At 38.3% G+C, this 12,367-nt stretch overlaps 3 protein-coding genes across 3 annotated transcripts in view; 2 read left to right on the top strand and 1 right to left on the bottom strand.

Moving 5' to 3' along the window:
- Positions 1–12,367, top strand: part of LOC125047420 (cell adhesion molecule 3-like) — a 189,843-nt gene that overhangs the window by 97,282 nt on the left and 80,194 nt on the right. The window lies entirely within an intron of this gene.
- On the top strand, positions 4,404–5,108 carry LOC125047419 (coiled-coil domain-containing protein 130 homolog; the record flags this gene model as incomplete). The annotated part of the gene is given in 1 exon segment (XM_047645606.1): positions 4,404–5,108. A coding segment is annotated over 1 exon segment (504 nt), but the record flags the coding sequence as incomplete, so codon positions are not given.
- The window catches only part of LOC125047423 (ragulator complex protein LAMTOR5 homolog), a 6,912-nt gene continuing 1,295 nt past the window's right edge, over positions 6,751–12,367 (bottom strand). The window contains exons 2-4 of the mRNA XM_047645610.1: positions 11,563–11,624; positions 11,204–11,318; positions 6,751–7,510 (exon numbers count right to left, since the gene is read on the bottom strand). Of these exons, the coding sequence (XP_047501566.1) occupies positions 7,444–7,510; positions 11,204–11,318; positions 11,563–11,624 (244 nt within the window). The 3' untranslated portion in view covers positions 6,751–7,443. The remainder of the gene's footprint in view (positions 7,511–11,203; positions 11,319–11,562; positions 11,625–12,367) is intronic.

The following is a 12,367-nucleotide window of genomic DNA, read 5'->3' as shown; positions in this document are numbered from 1 at the left end:
TTAACACATTTCATCCCGTCTTGCTGCTGTGGTAATCAACAACCCTTCCTCCTCACTACTAGGTCCATGGGATGAACTTCCTGTTCAGCCAGGCTGTGTCTACATTAGTCCTGTGTGACTGCAGCACATGATAAAGAGTTGGTGATGTATACCAATTATGGGGAGGTGACAAGAGGGTGGGTGACTGCATACCTGTGGGAGTGGAAAAAAAACAAGTAAGTAATACATTCTGACTGCTCTATGCAAGAAATATTTATTCAGTATGGATAAGCATGGAAAGAACATAAAAGCAATAACGAAACTTACCAGTTGGTCTCCTGAACAAATTTGATCAGGAGGATCCTCCATGAAGAGAGATGAAATGATTTCCAACGGCGTGTTGGAAACGTCCAAATCCATGGCGGTGGGGACATTGTCTTGACTGACTTCAGCTTTTCCACGTACATGGACAGAGGCTCATCCCTTTCTAGGGTTGTGTCCACCTGAGACACATAGTCCAACTCGTCAGAAGAAGAACTGACATCGGAAAGAGGGTCAATATCATCCTCTGCCCTACCGGGGAGCCATTCACTCCCACTCTCCTCGGAGAAGTAATCAAAGAACGTGGAAGAGTAGGGAGATCGAGAAGGCGATCGGTGCAAAATGCGTCACCAAGGTAACTTCGAGGGAGGTGCTGCTGAGGTGGAAGGTTGAGGGTCATCAACCTCAGAGGAGGAGCATCTGCGGCTAATATCAGGTCATGGCATTGCGAGAGCGAGTAAAGAATGAGGTGCAAGCATCACTATATATACGGGAAAATTCCTGTGCTTCGACCTGGTGGGAAACGTGGAAGCAACAGTAGCTAATTAGGTCAAAGCAGCATGTGCGTGTGTGTGTGTGTGTGTGTGTGTGTGTGTGTGTGTGTGTGCGTGCGCGCGTTTGTGCATGGGTGCACGCGCGCGTGTGTGTGTGTGTGTGTGTGTGTGCGTGCGTGCGTGCGTGCGTGTGTGTGCGTGAGCTTTTGTGCATGTGTGCGCGCGCGTGCGTTTGTGCATGTGTGTGCGCGCGCGTGTGTGTGTGTGTGTGTGTGTGTGTGTGTGTGTGTGTGTGTGTGTGTGTGTGTGTGTGTGTGTGTGTGTTTGTGAGCGTGAGCGTGTGTGTGTGTTAGCATGCATGTGTGTGTGTGTGTATGTTTTGAAAATAAAGATGGTGACTGTAATGACATCACTTCCTTTATCTTCATGACATCACCTCATCTTTGTGACGTTACTTCATCTTCGTAACGTTACGCACGCGGACAAACCCATACACACACACATACATAAACACAACTCTGACACTCTATCTACCTCTACATACTTCTGCCTTCCTGCCTGTCTATCCATCTATCTATCTCTGTTTCCCTTTCTCTCTCCCAAGTTACACCTTTATTTTTTGTTTTCATTATTATTTTTTGTCTGTATGTTTCTCTTTCTCTCTCCTCATAACCCATACTCCCTCCATCCTTATACGACTTCAAACACTAGCTAAATTGATATATTAACTTCACACTGACATGACCTCATGACATAACTAGATGTTACGTGAAAAAATTAATAGTATTAGAAAAAATCTCAGAACTATCCATGTATACATAACGGATGTCCCTGAGGTCCATTACATTACGTCTCGCGAGTGAGACACCCCGGCAGATGGGTGGGAAGAACAGCATCACACATGCGACACCACGTACATACCATGCCCATCCGAATTGGGTCAATACACATTTTGAACCCCTCATGCAAAATGCCATAACATGTAGTTAATAGGAAATAATATTATATATATATGTGTGTGTGAATATATACATATTTTTTTTTTTTTTTTCATTTCTTTTTTTTCTTTCTTTTTTTTGCTGGGGGATTCAGTAAACCAAATAATTGGTTAATTAATTTTGAAGATATTTTTACTATCACTTTATTTGTTCAAAGAAAAATGGTAATTGTAGAAAAGAAAGGCCAATACTGGGGGCAGTCATACTAGTAATAAGAACAATCTATCGGTATTCAAAACCTTGTCTAAACCCCATAACAGAGATGACATGGTTGTGTGAGGTCAAGGTTTCCTCAATAACACTATCCATTCCTTTTTAGCATGATCTGTTTGCTATTGAGATTTTTTCTTTCTTTCTTCATTAGCCATTTCCCAAACATTTTTCATGGGGGTTGAGTTACATGCCTTGCTTGGCTGTGGAAGAACTTCCATGTAGTTTTGGTCATCAAACTACTTTGTAACTGCCCTTGATGCATATATTAGGTAGTTATCCTGCATAAATATGGTTGTTTCTGGGAAGGGCTAAAGGATAGCAACATGCTGATGGGAGGAATATCTCTTCTAGCAAATTCAAAATATCTGTCTAAACTGAATCTCCCTTCTTTTTCAGCAAGTTCGCAAACACCATGAATGAATATCCAACCCACTTATTATTGGTCACATGGCCACTCCTCTCCGTTTCATAGTTATGTCATCTGTTACATCTGAAAAGTAAATAATGATAGATAATCAGCCTCGTCTTCACATCAGATTTCTCGTGTCATTATGACATCATATAGCATCGGACATATTTTCTTTCTTGTTTAGCATATGTAAGGATTTGCTGCAAAATTAATATTCAAGAATTCATTATCATAAAGAGTATCAAATATAGGATTTTGTGTTTTTTCTTTTCTTTTTTCCTTTTTCTTTTTTTCTTTCTTTCTTTCTTTTTTTTCTGGTTCCTCTTTCTTCAAAACACTCAATTTCCAGGTGAATAAACAAGCATTTAGATGACTTTTCACACACTGGGGAATAATTTTTTTTTTTTTAACAAATCAAGATTATGTATGAATGGTATAACACTCTTCTGTGTTGATACTATGGTAGAAAAGATTATGTATCAAAGCTTTGACATACACTGACAAATACAAGGGGAAAAAAAATTGCATGAGTGTCTGGTAAACGTAGAGAGCGAGATTAAATTCCTATTTTATCAGAACAAACAAGATTTTCCTTTCAAGATATACATCATACAGCACATATATAGGGAGTAAGGTTAGACTTGGTTTTCACCCTCCTTGGAAGCACTCAGCTCATAGTTGCTCAATTTGAAACAAGCAAACATATTTTCTCGCTCGGCTGATCGAATGTGACTCCTCAGTGAAATGCCAAGACTTACAGTAGAATAACAGCACCAATTATGGTCAGATTTTAGCACAAGATAAAAAGCATTCAGAATAATCGAAAATAATTATACATACTGTTTAGCTACTCATCACCAAATATTGACTTCATATTTCTATAAACATTACATGCACACGCACACACTCACCCCCCCTCCCCACACACACGCACACGAACGCGCACACGCACACGCACACGCACACGCACACGCACACGCACACGCACACGCACACGCGCACGCAGTGAAAATATCAACCCTATTCATAGCTGAACAAAACCTACTGCGGTTTTGTTAAGTTAATGTTCTATAATGAAAAATATAATGTAGCCTTTCGTTTATTGAATCAGTGTTTTAGATAATGCTGCAGGCGAAACAAGGTCACTCTATGTTTGATTAGCCAAAATATAATAACTGATACATGCTGTGTTGAAAGAAGGGGAAACACCACCTCACCTCCATAGATGTTGCCGTTTAATAAACAAACAATTCAAGGAAATTGCATTTGAAAAATATCTCGCTACAAAATCAGTGATAATTAATACTACATGTTTTGTTATCACATATTTAAAGATAAAAGATGAAATGACTTATATAGTTTCCAAAAAATACTAATACACTTGTTGATTATTTATGTTATACCAATCACACTCTTACAAACAACCTAGAGTTTTCACCTCATTTGTGAAAATACTATTTACTCTAAGTTTACATCAAAGTGGCTGCCAGATGTACAGAAGTGGGATCCAACAGTGTACTGAAATATAATTCCGCAACTGTATATACACACATACATACTTATGTACATACATACAGACAGACAGACAGACAGACAGACAGACAGACAGACAGACAGACAGACAGACAGACAGACAGACAGACAGACAGACAGACAGACAGACAGACAGACAGACAGACAGACAGACAGACAGACAGACAGACAGACAGACAGACAGACAGACAGACAGACAAACAGACAAACAGACAAACAGACAAACAGACAAACAGACAAACAGACAAACAAACAGACAAACAGACAAACAGACAAACAGACAAACAGACAAACAGACAAACACACACACATATATATGTATATGTGTGTGTGTGTGTGTGTGTGTACATGTATACATATCTATATATATGTATAAATATATGTTTATATATATGTTTATATATGATATATAATGTTTCACTAAAAAGAAATGAGAAAAATTCCTTGTGTTTGTTTCAGTCCAAAACATCAGATCAGCTACGTAATGAGAAACGAACACTGATTGATGCCCAGTCAGTGTTTGCACGCCTAAAACACAAGAAGATCTCCCCATCATCCAAGAAGGCTTATGCCCGCCAGTCTTTAACAGGCATCATCACCCAATCCCAGAAGAACTTCAGCAACTTCAAGAACTCTGGTGCTACACAAAATCTGGGCATAATTCCTAAAAAGGTTTGCTCAGGGATGTCTTCCAGTCACTTGCCACAGGAGGAGGAAGGCAACAGGGAAGGTGTGGATCCACAAACCACATCTTCCACTCATGAAGGCAAACAAGAACACAGTACTTCTCCCCAGTCCAACATGACACTGGAAACATCAACGTCCAATAATGTGCCCAATTCTGCAACAGACCAAAGCAGGGCCAGTCAGAGTTGTAGTGGTATAGGAGTGAATCTTGGCAGTCAAAATACACTGAGTAGCCTCGTTGGGTATGATAGCAGTACGAGTGATAGTGATTAATTTAATCAACTTTGTTGAGCCTGTACTCTTGTTAAGGTCTTGAAAAAATGTGATATTGATATATAATGCAAATTTTGGGTTGTTTAAGTTAAACAATATTGTACATATTTTCTTCTGTGTGGCATGTACATTGTAATTAAAGAATACATGATCTATTACTTTAGAAATACAGTAGAGCTTGTATAAAGTGAATCTGATGAAGGTTGTCATTCATTTACCCTTAAAAAACTCAACAGTAGGCTGTGAAGATCTGCAAAGGTTTTACAATAATAGCTTTTTCAATTGCTTTTTGATCTTTGCTGACTGGCATAGGAAGAGTGATCATTGCTTTGCTTTCTCTTATTATTATAATAAATAGTATTATTTCTTTCTTTTTTCCCCCCCAATCCCTTGCCCGTTGTTGTCGTGGGGGGGCTTAGGAGGCGGAGACTGGGACCCAATGCTGGGGAACTCCCCAACCTTGGGACTCAGCCCTCGACTCAACAAATTTTGCATGGTCTTTTTTTTTCCCCCCTCCTACTTTTTCATTTCTGTTCCTTCACCAACCCCTTTTACTATCCACTTCCTAAGGTGTGAGAGCCGTGCTGAAAGGATGAAAGGCTGACTTTGTGCCAGTCCTGAATGGCCTGAGGGAGCCATGGGCACGGTATTCCCCTGCTTTAGTTGTCTAGCCCTTACCCCTCAAGCGACCCTGAGGGGTGGACCGTTTCTCTCCCCAACATACTCCAGGCTTATCATGGCCAACAATGAATAACTATTAACCATTAACCATACCATTATTAGAAGCAATGAGGCTTGCCTCTTCATCAAATAGCTCCACCAATTCAAACTCGCCCGATTCCCTGACCCCAGGCTCTCCTTTGACCACGGCTCTGAACACTACAACTAATACCCCCTCCTCAATGCCGACTAGTACAGTATCCACCCTAATCAACACCCCAGGAGACATTTCTACTCCCAACATGCTCAACTTCAACAACTATACCCCCACAACCTTCTTCATCAACTACCCCATCCTCCCTTATACTACCTTACAACCTTATTGTCCACCTCCCCATAACACTACTTCCCTCAACACTACTCCCTCTTCCACATGCCCCCGTCCTTCTACTACCCCCATCTCTACAAAATAATCTATTAGCCCAGCCAAATGGGACCGATTTTTTGTGATCCCTCCCACAACTTCTCACACTTATAATGCATATACATCCTTCACTTGATCTAACCCCTATACATTACCTTACCCAACCTTAACCCATTTACTCGTCAATTCCATTACCCAACTTTGACAAATAATCACTAACTCAACCACCCTTCACTATCATTTACTATAGTGCTACATGACCTTAGATGTCTAGCACATTTATTTTGCTTTTAAACATTAACCATTCTTTCTTTCCTTCATTCTTAGAATAAAGAGATTATGGTGGGTCATTCTGGGATGATACAAGTCTGATAAATAATGTTCATTGGTGTTTGCAGTTCAAGCTTGATTTTGTTTTGCTTTCTTTTCTTAAGTGAAATCCACTCACAATGATTGTTTTTATGTATTTATTGCATTATGTGTATAAAATCATTTGTAATTCTTATAATTGATGTATTTTTCATACATTATTGCATATTTTTCATGGCTCTCAGGTAACAGTTTCTTCAGAATGCCTGTCTGGTTTAAGTGACCTTTATTTCTCATGGTGCTTTCACTATTAATTCTTGATATTAGATATCACTCATTAATCTCTTTAGTACATGTATGCATGTAGAGCCCTGGGGAAGACTACCAGGAAAAAGATAAAGAAAGCAGACAGAAAGTCTGGAATAAGGTTAGACATGAAAGAGAAAAAGGTCTGAAAGCATGATTTTATTTCATTTACACCTGTATCACAGCTATACATGCACCCACACACAAGTAAATGTAAATGAAATTCTATTAATAGTTCATAAGAATACAGTATTTTGCAGAAAAAAACACACTTCAAATATACACAGTTCAATTCATACAAACACTTAATTTCTCATGCAAAGGGTTGATATTTGACAAAAAGAAAATATATTGATGTGTTTTTGTTAATTATTTCTAAAAGGTTAGACCTTTGCATTCAATACAAAATATACATATAAATATTTAATTAAACAAGGCCTTTATTTCTTACTGACATCTGCTTGACATTACTGATACACTTTATTGGATGTAATCAGTGATCAAAAGTAATGAAATAATGAATATGAGAACTTAAATCTATTAACATAATTTTTAGTTATATCGAACTTTATTTAACTTTAAATTGTTACAAAAAGGAAATCACTATAAATTACCAATGGTCTGCAACAGGCTTAAACAAAACATGGAAATAATTACTTTACTCAATCAAACAGACATGATATGAGATTTTAAAAATGACATAAGACATCGAATGCAACCTTTGCTCTGTTTGCAGCACTTGAAACATTTCCAAACAAATACTGGATCAATAACCTAATGGGAAGTCTCAAGAAAGCAATGGAACTTATATCCCAGATAACAGATGGAGCCACAACTCTAGGTGGTCTCAGGACTCTTGAAAACACCAAGTGTGACTCCATTGCTTCGGTGAATCAGGCACTGGCTGGTGGATGAAAAAGAGGATATCACCATCATTCTTTAATATATACTTTGCATGTAGTTTGCAGTATGACAATATGAATAAAAAAAAATAAAATGTATAAAGAATTTTGAAAGATTAAAAATAAAAATGACTGAACCTCAAGTTAAAATGACTTGAAAGTTTGAAGTCAATTTATTTAATCATCAAAGTTTCCTTTTTAACCTTTCTAAACTTTAAATTTATTATGTATTATTTTTAACCCAATGCCGCCGGGGAAAATTAATAAAAAATGGGGAATATGCTGTGCTCATTTTCTATATTTTTGTGAAATGTCTCTGTACAGAGATGGCTCTGATAGTGCTTAGCCACAAATGAGTCAATTAGTAGACCTTGTGACCTTACGTGATTTGAATTGGCGGGAAAAACGTAATTTTTACTAGTGCTATGAATATCGAGGGTGTTATTTTTATTATAAACATTATAAATACTATAATGCTATGAACATTAGTAACAGCAAAATGAGATAACGTAATATATTTTCGTAAATCAAAGTAAAGAGTAAACGGGCGAGACAGGCAGTAGTCATAACTGGCTCATTGGTGACTTAGTACAAGTGTAGCCATCTATGTGTAAAAACAATCAAACAAATACTCACAGTGGGCATAGCACATGCATACATGTCATGCCCATCGGCATTGGGTTAAAAGTAATTTTATTTTGTTAAACTTTTATTTGTTAAAATTGGGTCATGTTCTTTAACCTCTTATAGCCGGGCACACCTACAGCCATAATGAAAAACCAACTCATCATGACAGGTACAGCTATAGGTGTTACAACTCGCTAAAATGAGTCTAGCAGGAAGTTCCACTATAAGTAGCGGACTCCCTGGCCAAAAGACTAGACGGTTGCCAGAAGTCACCAGATTGAGTGATGCCCAGAGATTTCTAGCACTGTCATTGGAGGGTTGAATATATGCATAAATACATACTAGTTTCATGACAATGACCAGCACACATAAGGAAGGTTAAAGGAAACAAGGATAAATGTCATGTAGTTCTACACAGTCTTTCTTACACTCCATCCCATCACACAAGACCCATTTACATATAATGACTCCTTCCACTTCCTTGTAGCCCAGCAGCACTTAAAATAATGCCACAAAAAATGTCCTTATACAAATGGGAATGAGTATAGGGAGCCCCTGTGTTCCCCAGTAGCTATGCCACTGTACCAAAGCTGTTGTTAAACCTTGCTCATACCAAACCAATTACTAGGTCATTTGCACCACGGCTGTCCAACAGGGCCAAAGAGACATCCACTGTTGTGAGAGATCTATACATGCTGGCTGATATCATGTCAGCTATATTGGGTTTTCACACTGTTATACAATGGATTAGTTAACAATAACCCTACTTCACAAATCTCCTTACAAACACCGCCCACTCAGAACACACACTACCTGCACCAACACAAAATCAAACATTCAACTCCAATCAGTCCTTACACCAGACTGCCATCTCTATCTTTCAGTTCCAGGTCCCACTGTACTAGGATTTTCCTTGACTCTTGGACTTCTCACTCATTTCATATCCTCCTCTACTTCTATCTACTCTTCCTATCTCTCCTCCTCCTCTAGCTATCTGCCAAGAGGACTGCAATCTCTGTCTTTCAGTTCCAAGTCACACTGTACTAGGATTTCCCTTGACTCTTGGACCTCTCACTCATTCCATATCCTCCTCCATTTCTATCTCTCTTCCTCTTCTTGCTATCCCTCTTCTTCCTTCTATCCCATTCCTCCTCCTCACCTTAACATCCCTCTTCTTCATATCTCTCTTCTTCTTATCCCTCTCCCTCTTCCTATTCCTTCTCCTTTCTCCTGCTTCTCCCCTTCCTTTAGCATGACCGTCAAACAGATGGTCTGCCCAACCAACATATACTACTAATGTAACCTTCATATATAACTATCATGCTTTAATATGCAGACAGCATGACCCCCCACAAAAAGGTTCCAACTACACACCTTCACTGATATCAAAAATAGAAAAACAAACTAATCTAAGAGACCAATCTCACAGCACTCATCACCACCCACACAAACAGGCTTCAACTACACATAATACACCTCATTGGCTTAAGCAGCCCACAAGCTATCCCATAACTATATGACAGTGACACTGATCTCACACCAACCAGACACAGACAAAAACACTATATTTTAGAGCAATCATAGAAGCAATTATAGCACATTACAAATGACAGTAGATTTTTAAAAATTCAGCTCCCTGCAAGAGACCATTTATTGGTAACAGCAAAAAATGTTAATGCATGCTACATAAACACATCATAACCATATCCCTACAGACTGACAATATGTTTTTTTGTCCTAAATGATCATGTGAAACAAAATTAACTATGACCCATCATGCCATTGCCCAACAGTTAGACACACAAGACACTAAACAAGTTGATGCTAAATTGCTTGACTTTGCCAATACTTTTGACAAGTGTCCCCATAGAGGGACCACAGGACCTATTCTTCACTAGATCACTGCTTTTCTGACACATAGGCCCCAGCATATCCTACTTGATGCTGTTTCTGATGACCCCGTCACTATCTCTTCTGGGCTTCTACTTTTCCTGTTGCACATTAATGATCCCCCACTCTGTACACCCAAGACTTCTGCTAAACTTTTAGCTGATGAGTCTTTTATTTTGGCCCATTAATATAGAAATCTTCAATATATGCCATTGAACAGCTGGAAAAGACTTGGTAAATGACACTTACAATAGACAAATATAGGGTACTCCAATTCACCAGGCTAAAAATACCAGTTCAAGATACCTCCATATTACACAGCCAATATCAACATTTCATAAATGCCCTGAGCTAGACACAGTCTTCACTTCAACACAAACACTGACTGCATCATAGACAAAACCAAAAGAGAGCTTGGGGAGGTCATTTAAGGAGAAACACACCAGACATCACACATAACATACTATACACTTGTACGACCAACAATGAAGTATTGTCAACCTGTACAGGAACCCTACACCAAACACAACATAGACAAGCTTGAGCAGGTCAATTCTAGAAAGCCAGATTCATTACTCACAATCACATGCATACCTGGCATGAAATCACACATAAACAAGTCCACAGACACAATTATTTACAAGAATACAAACAACCTCATAGACATTAACAAATAACACATGAATCTCAACCCACATCAAATTTCCATCATACCAGACCATGACTGACTCCTACAAGCATTCATTCTTCCCACACACCTTGTGTAGCTGGAACAGCACCTCATAGAAAAAGAAACAGTCTAAACAATGTAAACAAGCACCTCACTAACCCAACATTTACACATACACTTACACAATAATCCTCCCCTACATCCCTAGCAATCAATTTTACTTGCTTGATATGTGCTGACGAGCACCCTACACAAAAACTGAGATCTAAGATCCAGGAAGGTTACCATATATGGAGGCCCATCTAAGGAAAGTATGTCATATTCTTTTTAAAATTTATTTTACAATCTGTACCTAATAGACAAAGTTTACAAAACAACTCATGTTTTAAACATTACATAATTTTCATAAAATCATATTATGTTATGACATTATGTATATCTCACAGAATCTTGTTGCCACTTGATTGTCATAAATAAATTACAATAAATTTTATTCTGTGACACTTACCTAGTGTCTGACTCAAGAAGCACAACTGGCTGTGGGCTTCCTGGTTCAAGCATGGCTGCCTTCTCTGCAACAGCTGAAATCACTCCTGAGGAAGATGCAGAGGCCTTCCCTCGAACTGCAAGGAAAAAATACAAAATCACTTTGTTTCTGCAGTTCTAAATTTGCAATTATTAAAATGTAAATCTAATCTAAAATAAAATTTATATTATACAGCTAGATGTTTGATTATGTCATGTTGAATGAGTATTCAGTCCATATGGTAATAAAAATGTTCACATAAAAATTTTATTATTAAAATTTGATATCTAACTGACTGATGTTGAAAAATACAGATCTAATGCCTGATCTCACAATCTTACCACCCAGACACAGTCCTTGGTTATCTGAACACAGCACTCCAGAGACCCCTTGGCTGTGCGAGCTGTGAAAAAAATATAGAACAATTTTTTAATCCATTCCATTACCTGCACTATGATATATGCATTTTTTCTTCTGTATATCATAAAAAGCTACATTCTCTTTATTGGCACCCAATAATGCCAAGAGTGCATGTATACATGTTAAGAACACATCATAACAACAATACTGACCAAATCAACTACATGCAAAGGTGAAAGTAAGCCCACAGTTGTTCATCAATGTCTTTGGGACTCCAGCCAAAGAACAACAAACCTCCAAAATAAACTGTGTAAGAGCCTGCAGTCCACCTTTGTGATCTGTCATCACAGTTAAAGATTATCTGGCTCAGTGTGTACCATGGGGTCTGTTGGCCTTTTATTTGACCACCAAAGGTGTTGAAGCCATGGAACTTCATCTTAGGTGGATGCAGGCTAGGTTTAAGCACTAATTGTAACTCATGATGAGACACCTTTTCTTGCCGTGACCTGTGACTGATGGCACAGCAATGGCTAAGAAATCCTCACCACATATAATCTGACAAGACTGAACTTGGATTGGTTTACCAAATTTTATTTTGCCAGAATATACATGGTGGAGGTTTGTTAGCTCTTGTGAGAACACCATGAGCGAGGCATACATGAATCTTCTAACTTTGGCAATTTAGAAAGAGTCCACATCTTAATTTTGCACACCTATCAATTCATATCAAATCATCGCCTCTTAAAAGTTAGTCATGTTGATGATTATCAAACTGTTTGATGGTTT

This window comes from Penaeus chinensis, chromosome 41 (genome assembly GCF_019202785.1).
Source record: "Penaeus chinensis breed Huanghai No. 1 chromosome 41, ASM1920278v2, whole genome shotgun sequence".
Lineage (NCBI taxonomy): Eukaryota > Metazoa > Arthropoda > Malacostraca > Decapoda > Penaeidae > Penaeus > Penaeus chinensis.
The sequence above is the reverse complement of the archived record's forward strand: the minus strand, read 5'-3'. Positions and strand labels throughout refer to the sequence as shown.